Below are 16,765 nucleotides of genomic sequence, written 5' to 3'. Positions count from 1 at the left end.
AAAACTGGGCACCTCACTTCCAGAAGATCCTGCTATACCACTCCTGGGCATACCCAGAAGACTCCCCACCATGTAATAAGGATACATGCTCTACTATGTTCATAGCAGCCCTATTTATAATTGCCAGATGCTGGAAAGAACCCAGGTATCCCTCAACAGAAGAGTGGATGCAAAAAATGTGGTATATCTACACAATGGAGTACTATTCAGCCATTAGAAACAATGAATTCATGAAATTCTTAGGCAAATGGATGGAGCTAGAGAATATCATACTAAGTGAGGTAACCCAGACTCAAAAGGTGAATCATGGTATGCACTCACTAATAAGTGGATATTAACCTAGAAAACTGGAATACCCAAAACATAATCCACACATCAAATGAGGTACAAGAAGAAAGGAGGAGTGGCCCCTGGTTCTGGAAAGACTCAGTGAAACAGTATTCAGCAAAACCAGAACGGGGAAGTGGGAAGGGGTGGATGGGAGGACAGGGGAAGAGAAGGGGGCTTATGGGACTTTCGGGGAGTGGGGGGGCTAGAAAAGGGGAAATCATTTGAAATGTAAATAAATTATATCGAATAAAAAAAAAAGAAGACTATTTTCCTGAACTTGTTCACATTAATCGATTGTTTGTGTGTCCCATCCAGTTTCCACCCAGTTGTTTATCTTCTCCACAGACTCTTTAACAAGGGCTTTGTTTATCTTATACCTCTGTGCTTTATAAAAAAAGTTTTGTTTGTATCAATACAGCCAAAATTAAATAATTTTATTTCCAATGTTGAGCTTTAAAGTAAATTAATCGTAGCATTCTCAATAAAATTAGATATTTTCGTCTGGTGCAATAAAAACTTAACAGACATCCTTGGATTCCTAGAATCCCATTGAAAACAACTTTCATTATAATTGGCTAAGCTTCTACTGAAAACTGATCAGGACCATCTAACAAACATGAGTGTTTTACTAAGAAAGGACTTCTTGCTTGTGGAGCAGACTAATTAACGCTTGCTTCCATGCAAATGACAGTAGCAACAGTAAGCCTCTTGGAATGTGACTAGGTAGGATTGATTTAAAATAGATTTTTATTTGGGTCAGGCATAACAGATGTGTTCTGATACACATACCAGGTCTGTACCTCCAGGCTTTCAAGCATTGTCTTCCTAACAGCTGATACTTTAGTAAGAACTTTGTATCTCCCGATTTTGTTGCAAAATAAAAAGTAGTAACAGAGAAAAAAAAATAAAGTTAATAGAAACTGTGTATTTGCAGTATTGCATGGGGAAAACCACAAAAGACCCCGAGTGCTGACTGCTCTTTGCTGTGTGTGGCAGGACTGCCCAGCTGTTATCATGTTGTTTATGCATACATAATTTAAAATATTTTCTTGACTCAGCTTCAGAGAAGTCACAGGACAATCAGGAGCCAAACTAGCTAGGAGAACAAAGAACTGTCAGAGTAATGGGCTCGGTTTATCCTCCACCATCAGCACCCAAGATCAGAGAGAGTTAGGACTCCCTCGCTACTTGTCTCAAGACACATTTCACTTTGTCAGCTGGCATTCTGCTCCATGACTTTGAAAGGGAGATAGCGGAGATGTTGCATCTGGAAGAGATCAAGCAAGGAAGAGGCTCGCCAGGGTCATCTTGCAGATGTAATCATGTGCTAAACTGAGAACTCCATTCTCAGAACAAATGCCTCACACACCGCAGGAAGAGACCCGACAGAAGCTAGAAAGCGCCGCAGTGTGAGGATCTATTTTCCCTCTTTGTTTTATTCAGTTATTAAATAAGTCTCTTTACTAAAATTGACAAGTTTGGCTAATTCTGAGCAGGACAGGAAAGGTATCAACTAAGACTGAACCAGGTGAATTGGGATGTATTGTCTCAATGGCACCGGCTGTCAACAGCCAGGGACAGAGGCACAGTTCCCCACTGTCACCCCCAGAAGCAAAAAAGTTCCCTGATCATTTAAGGACCTCAACTCAGTTGAAACAGGATTTTTGGCTTAGATGCAGGAGAAACTATGATGGGGAGGCACTGTGAAGCAGAGTTTGAGTTTATTAAAAATAGAAAGGTACTAAAGGGAAAGAAAGCACATCAAAGAGAATGGGTATAGACTTTTCAGAGAATAGTAATAGTTTATTAAGATAATTTTTTTTTCAAGACAGGGTTTCTTTGTGTAGCCCTGGCTGTCCTGGAACTCACTCTGTAGACCAGGCTGGCCTCGAATTCAGGAATCTGCCTGTCTCTGCCTCCGAGAGTGCTGGGATTACAGGCATGCGCCACCACCGCCCGGCTTATTAAGATAATTTTTATTCTTTTTATTTACTATAGTTTTTAAAATTTGATATGTGAATGAATATATGATATGGGTATTTATAGAGAGTATTCTCTTTCTCTTTCTTTCTGTGAAATATGAGGAGACAATATGCATTTGTGTGTCTGTTTCAGCTGCTTTTTATCTTTTTCCACATTATTTATTGAGTCAGGATCTGTCATTGAACTTGGAGCTAGCCCATTTTGACCAGGCTAGCTCTCCAGCTTGCTCTGAGGATCTTTCTCTGCCCCCAGAGTGCTGGGATATAGGCCGCTGTCTTGCCTATCTTGCTTTGAAGTAAGTTTTAGATATCTGAACTCTGCTTCTCCCCCTTGTACTGTGAATGCTTTACCTAAAGAACCATCTCACCAGTCTTATTTTTAATACAGGTTTAATGTGCCTTAGCATGATCCCTCCAAAGCATTGTGGTTTGTAACTGATATCTCAGAGGGTTGCTAAGAAAACTTTACTCTACCTGTTTCTCTTTCTGTTTGGTAGATGAAATTATGATGTGGCCTTGGATGGGATTATAATTTGATAAGGTAAAAAACTCAGAGCCACCAAGGTCGCATGATCTCTGGACAAGTCCTTTTACTGTACTGGGTAGTTCTGGTAGGTAAGTCAGATTCTTGGTAAACTGCAGGCTTAGAGCTGAGAAAGGAGAAGGCTTTAAGCAAATGTTAACTATGCTGGGTTTATGATTATTCTTGTCAGCTTGCAGGAGGCTTTATCCAGACTTCCAGGTTGAGGATTTCTTCCTTCCCATGTCTCTGTCACTTTCCATCTTTCCATTCTGGTTCAAAGCCATTTTTCCATCCAGTTCAAGGCAATATGAAAGAGCATAGGGCTGAGGAGAGGGCTGGAGACAGAGGGTGTGGTTAAAGCACACTTGCTGCTCTCTCTGAGGAGCGCAGTTCAGTTTCCTGCACTCACATGGCCAGTTCCAAGGAACTGTCCTCCTTCCTCTGGGCTCTGTAGGCACTAGATACATGCACACACAGTGCACTTATGCCCATATAGGCAAAGCACTCAAATATACACATGAACACACACACACACACACACACACACACACACGCCCTTTTTTTTTTTTTTTTTTTTTGGTGACAGGATTTCTCTGTGTAGTTTTTGCTGTCCTGAAATTCACTCTGTAGGCCAGGCTGGCCCTGAACTCACAGAGATCCACCTGCCTCTGACTCCCTAGTGTTGGGATTAAAGGTGTGTGCCACAATAACCCAGCTTAAACAAATCCTTTGAAAAATAGAAGCATGGGGCAGGTAATTGAATTAGTGACAGAAGAAGGAGGCAGGTAAGTTAAGTGCACAAATGATATTTTAGAATTATTGGCTTTGTCATTATTTTAATGTCATTAATGAATTTATTCATAAAGTGTTGTAGTCTATGCTGCCAAAATTTCATAGATGGTATAGTTTAAATAGATAAATACATTTTTTTCTTACTGTGTTCGAGAGACATGTGCTAATTAACCTGTCTATCAAACAATGAAGGAGATGGTATCTGGTTGTAATTCCTCTGCTCTATTACAAGGGCAGTCTATATAAGCTGCAATCAGTGAAGCTTTGGTGCCAAATAACTGGGTTTACAGACAACTGAATCATTGGGTGGGTCTATCACTAAGGTCATGACTGGGTCTATAGACAGTTGAGTCACTGGATGGATGGGTCACTTTGGTCATGGGAAATCTACACAAGAGCTGAATCTTTGGCTAGCTCTATCGAGTTGGTCAGGACTGAGTCTGCAGACAGCTTCATCACTAGAGAGATGGGGTGCTTTGGTTCAGACTAGGTCTGTAGACAGCTGAGTCATTAGATATGTTAATCACTTGGTCACTTTTGGTTGGTGTTTTTGTAACTCTTAATCTCCACATCCAAAATGGCTGCACTAAAGAAGCTTATGAGAGATGGTGGTTACTAAGATTACATGAATTAGCACATGAAAAAATTTTATGCTAATGCATAGTATATGGAAATCATCAGATAATTATGAGCTAAGAAGAGAGTACTATAATTATTACTTTTCTCATCTACTTTCTTAGAAGCTTGAAAGTAAATAAAATATTCTATGAATTTCAAATAATAGAAATTGTATGATTAGATTTTAAAACTCCGGTGGGGGGGAACTGTGCAGTGAGATAACATTTAAAATGTAAATAAATAAAATAACCAATAAAAAAAAGAGAAAAAAAATCCTCTGTACTTGGGTAGTATTCTTTGTAAAATCCTGTCATCAGTCTGTAACTATTTAAAACAAGATTTTAGATCAGAAGGAAAAAATACCACATTTTTCTAAAGGCATAGCAATCCAAACAAGATCAAAACCTTTATTTATGCTATTTGGGTATTTTTATCATATGTAGAAATATGAGGACTCCATATATAGCTAAGATAGAGAGGCAGGAAAAAAGGTTGAATTTTTGCTGGTTGATAATGGTGACTGAGTGCTGGATATTGCATTTAGGATCTTGCATCTGCTAAGAAAACAAACACCATCACTGTCCTACCCGTCTCCCTTATACCATTTGTGAAAAGATTTAAGTAAAACATTTAAGTGTTGAGGGATGAAGTAAATCCTGAATATTAGAAACAATTTAAATGATTCCTTCTGGACTATTGATAATAAAAATAATAAAATCATATTGATATTCTCATGATTGCACAGTAATGATATGTACAACAGCTTTCGGTAGTAAAATGTACGTTTGTCAAATGTTGTCCCAGGATTCTATTTCCACATGATATTTAAAACTCTGCCTAGGCTCTCTGGTTCCTGATGCAATTTAAACAACTTGTAGAGTGGGGAGGGGAGTCAGCTACCTTATATTAAGAGATTTGACATTTGTAATAAGTATCATGTAACGTTTAAATGTTTGAGACAATGGGAAAGAAGTTATGCTTCTGAGATCATATAGTTGAGTGAGTGTGATTTCAGCAAGGCAGCATCACCACCACAGAGACAGTGACTGATGTCAAGCTACTGAAGTCGAATTCTGTCTTCCTTATTAACCGGTTTGTGCTGCAAGTGGCTTACATTCTCTGTGCTCAGGTTGTTTAATCTGTAAAATGAATTGGGTAGCATTCACAGAAATTTCTTAGGATTGTGTGTGGTTCATGATGAATGCTCAGAAGATGGCAGCAGCAGCAGCAGCAGCAGCAGCAACAGCAGCAACAGCTCATGCTCCCTACTGGAGTAGTGATGCTTGTGCATCAGGTGATATTTAGTGGATACAGCCAATGGTTCCGTTACAATTCTTTTTATGTGCATCTGGAAAGATGTTCCAGTGATCAAGACCTCTGGCTGTAGGACCAGGCTCTGTTGCTAGCACCCATATGGTGGCGTCCCCCCCACCCCATCTCTAATATCAATTGCAGAAGAACTTACACCTGATTCTGGATTCTTTCTGCATTTCACACTTGATGCTCTGAAATGGTCATACAAGCAAAACATCTGTGGATATAAAATAAAAATTAAAGAAAACTATCATGTACAGGATAGCCTGTACAACAAAGAATCGCAAAACTCAAAATTTCAATGTGGTCGTGGTTGAGAAACGCAAACTAAACTATTCTGCTGTTGTAGATGTAGTCATTAGTAAGTGCTGGAGGTTAAATATTGAACACACTGTATTGTAGTTCATTTGAATTTTGAAATTACAAGCAACTTTTATAATCATCCCATATAGTTAATAAGACAGAAGCTGAAGAACTTTCTTCAACCACTCAGTCCTTTGATGTGTTCCTGACCAAATGTGATCTAATGTTCAATTCTTAAATCTTTCCCAACGAATTTCATTGTCTTCCAAATGTGAATGGCAGGGAAGAAGGAGATAGTCAGCAATGTGTCCTCGATGTTTGAAACATCTTTTGGCAGATTGGATTGGGTGTTGTTTGGATGGAGGGCTTAATGAGAGAAAGGAGCCAAGAAAAGATGGTAGAACTCAAGATAGGTAGAACTCAAGAAAAGACAGGTACTCTGAGACCTAAAATCAACAAATTTACAGAAGAAAACAGGAAATCTGATTCATTATAATTTTCAGTATAATGTTCATATCTTTCATATTTAAGTTATTGGAACACTGAAACAAAAATAGCTTAGTCATGTAAGGTAAAAAGAAACTGGAGTTCAGGTTTGAAATATGGCATTGAACATGCAATTACTTAGTGATGTTATCTCTACTATCTTGGAGAGTCCATTTCATTCTCGGTGGTGTGATACAGGCTCTTTCTCTGTAGATCTAGCTGGCCTGGAATTAGCTATATAGCCTAGACTGGCCTTCAACTCATGGTCATTTTTCTATATTAGCTTCTTAAGCAATATGATTATAGCCATGCTCCAGGAAACTAGGTTTGGAATCCAAGTTTTTTAATTTATTATTATTATTATTATTATTATTAACTTAAGTAAATCTAATATAGATATAGATAGATGTAGATGTAGATGTACATAAAGATATAGATATATTTATTGGCTTTTCTAGACAGGATTTCTCTGTATAGTCCTGGCTATCCTAGAACTCACTCTGTAGACCAGGCTGGCCTTGAACTTAGAAATCTGCCTGCCTCTGCCTCTCAAGTGCTGGGATTAAAGGTGTGTGCCACCACTGCCTGGTTATTTTATATTTTCTCAAATGAAAAGACAAAATAAAGCAAAGAACCCAAGTATGTATATATGACATGTATGTGCATGTCAGTAGGGGTACCCCAAATACTAGAAGAGTCAGATCTCCCGGACACTAGACATTATAGATGGCTGTGAGCCACCTATATGGATGCTAAAAGAACTGTACCCACATGTAACCACAGAGCATTCTCTCCAGAGCTGGGACTGCAAGTTAACCTATCCAATGCGGAGAGAGAACTACACCATGTGCCTCAAAACTCCATGTTACCTAGATCTTTTTAGGCTTGTGTACAGAAAATGAGATTCTTCAGTGCTCAACTCTAAATGGGACATACATATCACACTCCAAACCCCAGGGCTCAGGGAAGAGAAAACATTAAGACCGTAATAACCTCAGGTGGAGGATAACATCAAGGAAATAGTGTTTTCCAGGTACAACAGGGCAATTGCAAAGACAAACTCGTAGCAAGTGCTAACAGTATGCACAAGACCAGCACAAACTCCAGCCAACAAAACCTTGGGGTAGAATGGGAAAGTAGGATGAAATCCTGCCAGTAGCTGTTGGCACGTGATAGCTGCTTGGAGAGGGAGTGTCGGTTGCTCATACACCAGGGCAGTTCCCTTACCCAAGAAAGGGCAACACAAACTGGCCTTGATCGGGAAAGAAAGATGTAAAAAGATTTCTTAAACGTGGATAGAAGGCAGACAAAGCTAAGTATTTCCTTCACCTCTTTTAGCATGACAAGTGCTATAGTAACTTGTACATATGGGCCCCTTTAGCCAAAAACTTAATTAGATGTAACATATTCCAGGAACTGGAAGTTTTATTTGTTATTGGTAGTTGTCCAGTGGGTTATATTATCCCCTGTTATTTGGCAATTCACCTTCATATATGTATATATTTTCAGAAGTTTCTGTAATATTAAGTTCCAATACAATCCCTCAGATGGCCTTTACTTTTAGCTGTTTATTCCTGTAATCCCTTCTTTATCTCCCTCTTCCTTCCTTGCCCCTTCTTGATCCCTCTTTCTTTTTTTTATTCAATATATTCTTTATTTACATTTCAAATGATTTCCCCTTTTCTGGGTCCCCACTCCTCGAAAGTCCCATAAGCCCTCTTCCTTCCCCCTGTTCCTCCATCCACCCCTTCCCACTTCCCTGGTCTGGTATTCTCCTATACTGCTGCACTGAGTCTTTCCAGAACCAGGGGCCACTCCTCTGTTCTTTTTGGACATCATTTAATATGTGGATTATGTCTTGGGTATTCAAAGTTTCTAGGCTAATATCACTTATCAATGAGTGCATACCATGATTGATCTTTTGAGACTGGGTTGCTTCACTTAGTATGATGTTCTCCAGCTCCATCCATTTGTCTAAGAATTTCATGAATTTGTTGTTTCTAATGGCTGAATAGTACTCCATTGTGTAAATATACCACACTTTTTTTGTATCCATTCCTCTGTTGAGGGACACCTGGGTTCTTTCCAGCTTCTGGCTATTATAAATAGGGCTGCTAGATAACAATGTATATAAGTATGGGAAACTATCTAGACTATATAGAGATTCCAATATAATTTTGAAATGGGCTCAAATTGTCTGAAGACATGACAGAAATATGAAGTTGAAATTTTGATTTAGACATAATAAAAAAACTCACTACATAGTTTTGTATAGAAGAAAAATTCTGCCTTTTGTGTTAAAGAGCTAATTTCTAAGAAGTTCCAAGTTTCTTGTTGGATTGACATTTTGTCTAGTTTATTTGATTCTATCAATATACATTTATTCATAATGGAAATAAATATGAATTATTTTTCAATGTCTTTGTTAAGTGAAAGGTAAAATAAAAATCTTGTGTGGTCTTCCTTACTCCAACTTCTAATAAGGGCAACAAGAAAACAGAAATGGAAAAAGAAATATCTGTGCATAATATCTAAGGTAAAAATTTTCTTTTTTTAATTAAAAATATCATATATTCGCCATAAAAAAAAAACTTGGGTAGAAGGGATGGAGAAGGTGGTTAGGAGGATCTAGGATACAGGGAGTAATTGTGTTCAAAATATCTTGTCTGAAAATTTCAAAGAAATAATAAAAATATTCTTTATCCAATCTGGATGATGAGTCCCTTAAAAATCTGTTCATATTACATCTCAGAAGTTAATCGTTGTGTACACCATCATTTGTGCAAGTATGTGCACCTGTGCGCTCTAGATTCCTACTAGCTGTGGAAACAGTAGGGACACCTGTTGGGGTTTTGTCTAAGCTCCACCCCACACCTACCTGGCAATAGCCAGGTATGCCCTGCCCCAGAGATCTGGCCCACTATAAGAAGGGCTACTTGCTCCTCTTCTCCCTCTCTTTGCTCTCTGCTCTCCCATACTCTCTCACCTCTCTGCCCCTGGGGCTCTTCCCCCCTTCCACGTGGTCATGGCCGGCCTCCACTCCCCCCCCCCCCTCTCTACCTCTCTCTCTCTACCACTAACTCCCATCCCCTATTCTGAATAAACTCTATTCTATACCATGTCTGTGTGTGTGTGGTCCCTCAGGGGCAGAGGTGCCCAGGCAAGGGGCCTGGACACCTTCCCCCATGCCGCCTAGCCACACTCACCTAACCCCCTATACTCCCCCTATTAAGCCCCTTCATCATCCTGCTGCCGAAAGTCCTCACCTAACCTCAAAGTCCTTCAACACCTACCTGGGAGTCCAGGAGACTGCAAGCACCCTGCACAAGACTGTTCTTGATTGCGTGTCATTAGCTGCAAGCTACGGACTCCACACTGAAGAGCATTCAAGTGTTGCAATCTAAGTATGCTTGTGAAGTAGGCAGAATGAAGCAGGGCTCCAAGGCTACCATTCAAATCTAACAATTTGTAATTATAATATGTAAATTTATGTATAAATCAAAAATATTTATATAGAAACTATACACACATATTTATATTATTTATAAATATTTTATAAATATATAAACTAAAGTTCATTTAATTTATAATTAATTCTAATTTCTGACAGGTTGTTTTTGTTTGAATGAAAGGAAAGCCTTTAGGAATTTAGTTATTGCCCAATTTCTTTTTAAGAAACAGTTCTTCATACGCAGGGCCTTGTAAAGGAACTTGTGGTGAGGCCGAAGCAGACAGTTGAATTCTAGTTCTGCTTCTCATATGACAGTTGAAGGAGACAACCACTAGAACCAATAAATGTAAAACAGCGAAAAAGAATTCAGCATTTCAACATTTATCTTGCACCATCGACTTTACTGACAACTTCTTGGTTTGCTGTTTAAGTCCGGATATGCCCCCCGCCCCCTAATTTAGGGTTTATGCTTTTTAATACTGCAAAGCGCCTCAGCAATTTTAAGTAGAGTTTTAACACGAGACATAAACTCAAACGGATTCCTAGTGCCAACCCTACAGGCTTGTGGCTGGGAAGGAAAGAACCTCTGTAGAGAGCCCTGAGCTTCTTCCTCTTAGAGGCCTTGGTCCTGCCCCAGAGCTCTGACTCCGGCGAGGGGTCGGTGGGTGAGCACCTGCAGACAATCAGCCCAGAGAACTCCATATTCTACTGGGAGAGAAAACAAGTACCACCCTGCCTCAGTTAACCGTTCGCATCCGGGATCTGGGTCTCAGCGCGGGACTCAGGTGCCCGCTGCACCCCTGCCTGGGCGTTGCCCAGGAACAGCGCCGCCGCAGTGCAGCTCGCACCCGGGCACCCGCGGGACGCGCTCCCGGCTCCCACCCGGCTCCAGGCTCGGGGCCGCGGGATCCAGCAGCGCCCGCCCGCAGCACCTAGGCTGCTGCTATGGGGAATCTACCATCTGCTGCGAAGCACTGCCTCAACTACCAGCAGCTTCTCCGAGAGCATCTCTGGAGCGGAGACTCAGTGGCAGGGGCGCTGGATGCGGCGCAGGTACCACCTCGCGGCCTAGAGTGTCCCCACCCCCCATCAATCTCACCCTCATGCCTTTTGTCTGTGTCACCTGTGTATGCTAGGGCCCTGCCTGAGGCCCGTTCTATTGTCAGTGTGTGGGTCTGTGGCTGAAAAGCCTTTCATCTTCTCTCCTGTGAACAGTAACAGCATCCTTGCAGGCCTAGCAGCTTCTTTACCCCAGGCCGTGCCTAGCAGCTTCCTTACCCCAGGCGGTGTATAGGTCTCCTATGGAGTGATCATGTCTGTGTGTGTTCTTGGAAGGGAAGGGCGGTGCCTTTGTTCTCACTTTCTTCCTTGTAATGAGTAACAGACTACAAACACGTTACCTCGTGTGACAGAAAGAGGATGAAGCTAGGGCACACTAGGAAGGCATAACAGGTATGTTAGAGCATTGACTATCCCTACAGTGTTTTTGTGTTAACAAAATCAAGCAAACTTGAATAAAACCCTTACAGACTAAAATTATTCCTGCATTTTCCTGAGAGCCGCGTAAAGACAATAGGCAGCTCAGTGTGTAGGTATTTACGATCCCATGTACTATGAACAAATGTTCCAGTTTAGTGAGCATAAGTATATAAAGAAATTCCCTTTCACATAAAAGTTTAAACTGTATACATAACATGAAATGACAGTAATGATCGTTACCTAAATGCTGAAACCTGTTATGAGTCAAGGGCCGTGCAGGGCCTTAGGTATTAGCCTTTTAATCCTAGGTGCCTGCATACCTTGAATATGTTGGTATTTTAGTGGGCTATTCTAGCTTTGCTATGTGATGTTACACCAACAATTCTAACAGTAGCTATTCATATTTTTATTGTGTGGTGTCAGTTCAGTGTTCCAGCATGTGGAATCGAAGCCTTCGATCCACAAGTAGGACTTAGCATTCGTGGGTGGTTTTATAAATAGTTTGCTCCCCATTAATTAGAGTATGACTGGAGCTATTTGCAAGAGCCGAGTCCTAGAATGGGCTCTCTGCCTATCAACAGATGGATGGATACAATACAGAAGATATGGCATAATTACCTAATGGTTTATTAGTCAGAGAGAGGAACAAAATCAAGTCATTTGTAGAGATGCCTGGAATTAAGTCAGAGCCCAAACAACTAGTATTGCCTGTTTTCTGTCACCCAAGGAAGGGACATAAATACCCACAGTAGAAAGGGGAGGGTTAGGAGACAAGACAAGCATCCGGGGTTGGGGGGAAGGAGATTATAAGTGGGGGGAATACAATCACAACACACAATATGCACACGTGCAAGGACCACAGTGGATCCTCTATTTTCTACAGGTAATACTAATAAGAAGGCACAGAAGGGTTGGCCAGGACCCTCTGGTCAAACCTGACGGTGACAACAGTGAAGCAGAAAGCCGTGTTTTACTTCCATGTCCTCATGGCTGATTTCCACGTAGTCTGGTTTGAACTTCCTGGAATGCCGTCAATGTTCTTTAGTGTTCAGTTTGTCTTACACAACCAACAATCCCTAATAGTTACTTTTCGGGATGAAATCACATGACTTTATTGCTTGGATGATCTGTAGAGTGGCGTGTATGCCCCAGTATTCTGATTTGTACTTTTTGTGTGCTTTGTGGATGGTGAAGAAGAGGAGGACGAAGGGGGGCTGAGGGAATGTAAGGACACGGCTTTCAGACTCTTCTGTGCTTTTCTGAAGATTCTCTAAGTCGTCATCGTAACACCTGCCAACTCTTCTGCCTGTGACAGTTCCATTTGTCCCTTAGTTAAGTCTTACAAAGCACGGACTTGGTTCAGGTCTCTTTCCCCTGTGCCCTTGCTGGGCTCAGTGGCTTCTGTCTGTCTGACTCATCATGCCTGTCTGTCCAATGGCTCATCTCCGCTCGTAGTCCTGGTTATTATTTATATTCCAGTTTTTGGTTTTATGTCCTCTTCTCTCTTCTGAGCTTTTGCCTGCACTTAGATAGCTCAGCAGAGAGTGATACTCAACCTTCCCAACTTGCATCCATATTCTCTCTTTCTCGGCTGACTAGTTTTCTGTGGGAAATCATCCTTGTTCTGCACACAGGAGTCCTCCCAGATATTTAATTTTCATACGTTCTGGAAGACATGTAAGGAGAGGAACCCTCAATTTAGAAAATGTATCCCCTAGATTGGCCTGATTTTTTTTTTTTTTTTTTTTTTTTTTTTTTTTTTTTACTCACAATTGATGTGGGATGGTTCAGCTTATGGTAGGCAGAGCTACCCTGAGCAGGTGGTCCTGGTGCTATGAGTAAGTGGTCTGAGCAAGCCGTGAAGATCAAGCCAGTGAGCGTTGATCTTCGTTGTCTCTGCATTTGTTTCTGACTCCTGGTTCCTGCCTTGGTCTCTACCCTGACTTCCTTCAGTAATGGACTATGATAAGGATATATAAGCTAAAATAAGCCCTTTCCTCCTCAAGTTGATTTTGGTCATGGTGTTTTATCATGACAATCAAAACCCTTAGTGATACACCTCCAACAGGTGGGCTTTCTCCAAGATTTTCTGTTGCGATCCCCTCACAACTCACCCCACAGGCTCCAAACAGAAGGCTCCATTTTGTTACTTTCAAAGCATTATAGAGTCCTGGAATTTTATATTTTAAATCCTTTCAAATGTATCTCTTTCCCAAGTTCATCAGCACTACAGTTTTAAAATAGCTTCATGTGACCTCCATGTGATGCGACTGTGCCTTTCTCTTGTTAGTTTCTGTTTTCCCTCTTCAGTCCTCTGAAGTTCTGTATTTCAGGTTAAATCATCCATTTACCCTGTTTCACAACCATCTGTGAATTCCATTTTTTTTTATAAATAGATAAACAGAATCATGAATGTGACCCCAGAAGTCCTTCATTCATCTCATTTTAAACTATTCACGTTTTCCCCCCACAGTGGACTTCTCTGAGGTCTCTACAAACCACGCTCCCTCTGCTTATCTCATCCATGTTAGAAGATAATTCTCAATTAATTGGCTTCTATTCAATATTCAGTGGTCAATTTGAACGTCACTTTCCCACCAACTCCTTCCCATTGGTTTTTGTTCCGAGCTTACTGTGAGTGAACTACTGCATGTAATATGGATTATTTGATAATTATTTGGCATATAACTCTCTGTCATATGTTAAGCCCAACAAGATCAGGAAACAACCCATCAGTGGATTTACCTCACCCAACAAAATGTCTGGTTAGTTCTGATGATTTGTACATACTTGATAATCAAATGAATAACTGCTCACATTTGCAGAGAACAAGCCATGCATCACACAGTTGGGACACAGTTTTACAACAACGATTAGCACATTATAGTATATAGTTCATAGTTTCTGAGAATGAGTGTATACTATCTATTGAGTCTTGTTTTAGTACGGTATCCACTGGGTGTTGACTGTTTGGGAATCATCATTTTATTACCTAGCCCCAAGGTAAGATTTGATGGCCAAGAAAACATGTGAATGAAATTTGATGCTGTAAACAAATCACAAGGAACTTTACCACTTATTTGTTGTAGAATTTGGTAGCTAAAATGACATATAGGGCCAGCTGACGTGAGCTAATGTGGTTGCAGGTGGAACTGATAGAAACTCCTTTAAGTGAAAGAGGGTCATGCTAAATAATAACAGACTGGAAAACAAGTTCTGATTCTCCTTTCTCCGTTTCCCCGGACCTGACATATCAGAGCAGCCTGTATATTTTATTAAGTGCCTTTATGCATGACTAGCCTTCCTCCTTTGTGAAATTTCACTGTGTGTATGAAATATAAAATATCTTGATGAGTTAGAAGTAGTCTCTTAAATCAATTAATCAGAGTAGTAAAATTTAGTGCTCACCTATTTCTAATTTTAAACTCCGTTTAAATAGATAAGAATATGATATTTCTGTTTAAATTTAGTGAAAGAGTAATGCAAATTTTATATATTTTATTGGTGACTGTGTAGCTTTAGAATACTTCCTAAGGAGCTTGAGAGGACAGGAGATGAATTGTTAGAAAAAGAAACAACCTCACTGCTTTCTAGTTATTTTGAATGTTCCTTGTTAACTTGTTCCCTTTCCTTCCTTCATTTTTTTCCTTGGTTTGTATTTTTAATTTCCCCACTGAATTAACATGTCAGTTATATTCTGATTGTGTTATGTTCCCAGTTGTTAACTATGTCAACATCTAACCTTGACTTGTTAAAATATAAATATGATTGGTGTTATAACTTATTAAAAGTGAAGCTGCAACACTTAACTCTACCACCGTCTTTTGTCTTTTGGTACTTGTGGTTGTATGCATTTATTCTCCACATGGGATAGTTATGGAATATATTTATTCACTCATTGTCAATGCATATTTATGCATATATGTTCCCTTTTCCTCACCCTCCACTGATTTATCCATTTCCAGTCTTGTAGTGGAGGCTTTTTCCTCAGTCAGGGCTATTCACTTCAGTCTCCTCTTCATTGAAAATCTACTGGTCTGAAGGCTAGTAAGATAGCTTGGTGGGCAAAGGCAGTGGCAAGCAAGCCTGGTGACTTCAGTTCAGTCCTGGGACCCACCTGGTATAAGGAGATAACCAATTTCCTCTGACCTCTACACACACACACACACACACAAACACACACATAAACACACACACTCTCACACTCACAGTCCATAGACACTAAAAAATAAATAAACAATGAACAAATAAATATATATATACATATAGAACCAGTTCAGTCCTGGGACCCACCTGGTATAAGGAGATAACCAATTTCCTCTGATCTCTCTCCACACACACACACACACACACACACACACTCACAGTCCATAGACACTAAATAAATAAACAAAGAACAAATAAATGAGCAAATAAATAAATGTAATTTTAAGACAATAACAGCCTGGTGGCTCTGGTTCTGGGGAGGCTGAGAAGGATGAAACTTAGTGAGATAATGGGAGACACAGAGAAATAATCTCACAAAATGTTTAAAAAGGGTTGAGAATTCAGAATAACTAGGGTGATAGTCTAGCATGCACACGTCTCCGTTTGCATGTTTTTTGTAGATCAGGTGATGATTGCATCTTTCAGCATGTGTGAGTGCGTGTGTGTATAAATGCAATAGCTACAAGTGAATATTTATATAAACACATACCACACAAATACTTTAAATAAATCAATAGTAAATAAATAGTTAAATCTATACCATCACTGCAAAATATGCATTTCTTAGCAGTTACCAGGGAAAGTCTAACAAGCACTGTTAGCAATTTGTCTTATTTCTTGTTCGATAGTAAAGTATCTTTCACACTCTTTGATTCTCACTCACATCCACTGACACTATTTCCATTTGTCTGGTTAGTGGCATGTAGCAACTCCAATAGCTAGATAATTGTGGACATTTCACATTTCTCTCTGTATTTTGTATTCGTTCCTTTCCATGTATATTTCTGTCTTACATTCCTTTGTCCTGATTCCTTCTTCAACTTTGTCTAACTTGGGGTCAGTCTAATTTGTTGGATTCAATAATTTTAGGTTTCACAATTTTATTTGTCTTTATGTGTTCACATATATAGTGTGAATGTGTGTGTTTAAAGTATTTGAGTGTGTGTATACTTATGCCTATGTCCATATGTGTGCAAGTGTTTGGAGGCTAGAGGTGAACACCAAATATTCTTAGTCTTTCTCTACCTCATCCATTGAGGCAGGGTCTCTTATTTAAACCTAAAGCTTACCAGTTTTGCTAGTTTTGCTAGTTTGCTTGCCTTAGGTATCCCCTGTCTCTGCTTCCCGAGCATTAGGATCACAAGTAAGCCTCCTTAGCCACTTAGCACTTACGTTGGTGCTGGGAATCTGAACTCTAGTCTTTATGCTTGGGCAGTATGATGGTTAGCTTTAGTGATCACCTTGCCATAGCTTAGAATGACCAGGGAAGAGAGTCTTAAT

General features: G+C 40.0%; 1 protein-coding gene and 1 long non-coding RNA gene across 2 annotated transcripts in view; one reads left to right on the top strand and one right to left on the bottom strand.

The window, feature by feature from the left end:
* Window positions 1–2,119: 2,119 nt before the first annotated feature.
* Window positions 2,120–9,733, bottom strand: LOC127689868 (uncharacterized). Its single transcript, XR_007978951.1, has 3 exons — window positions 9,642–9,733; window positions 5,711–5,776; window positions 2,120–3,170 (listed from the first exon to the last, which is right to left on the bottom strand). It is a non-coding gene; the product is annotated as an uncharacterized LOC127689868 (long non-coding RNA).
* A 590-nt stretch (window positions 9,734–10,323) lies between these two features.
* The window catches only part of Hmgcll1 (3-hydroxymethyl-3-methylglutaryl-CoA lyase like 1), a 118,559-nt gene continuing 112,117 nt past the window's right edge, over window positions 10,324–16,765 (top strand). The window contains exon 1 of the mRNA XM_052187785.1: window positions 10,324–10,852. Within this exon, the coding sequence (XP_052043745.1) occupies window positions 10,745–10,852 (108 nt within the window). The 5' untranslated portion in view covers window positions 10,324–10,744. The remainder of the gene's footprint in view (window positions 10,853–16,765) is intronic.

This window comes from Apodemus sylvaticus, chromosome 7 (assembly GCF_947179515.1).
Source record: "Apodemus sylvaticus chromosome 7, mApoSyl1.1, whole genome shotgun sequence".
NCBI classification, from domain to species: Eukaryota; Metazoa; Chordata; class Mammalia; order Rodentia; family Muridae; genus Apodemus; species Apodemus sylvaticus.
This window is presented reverse-complemented; position numbering and strand designations above follow the sequence as displayed.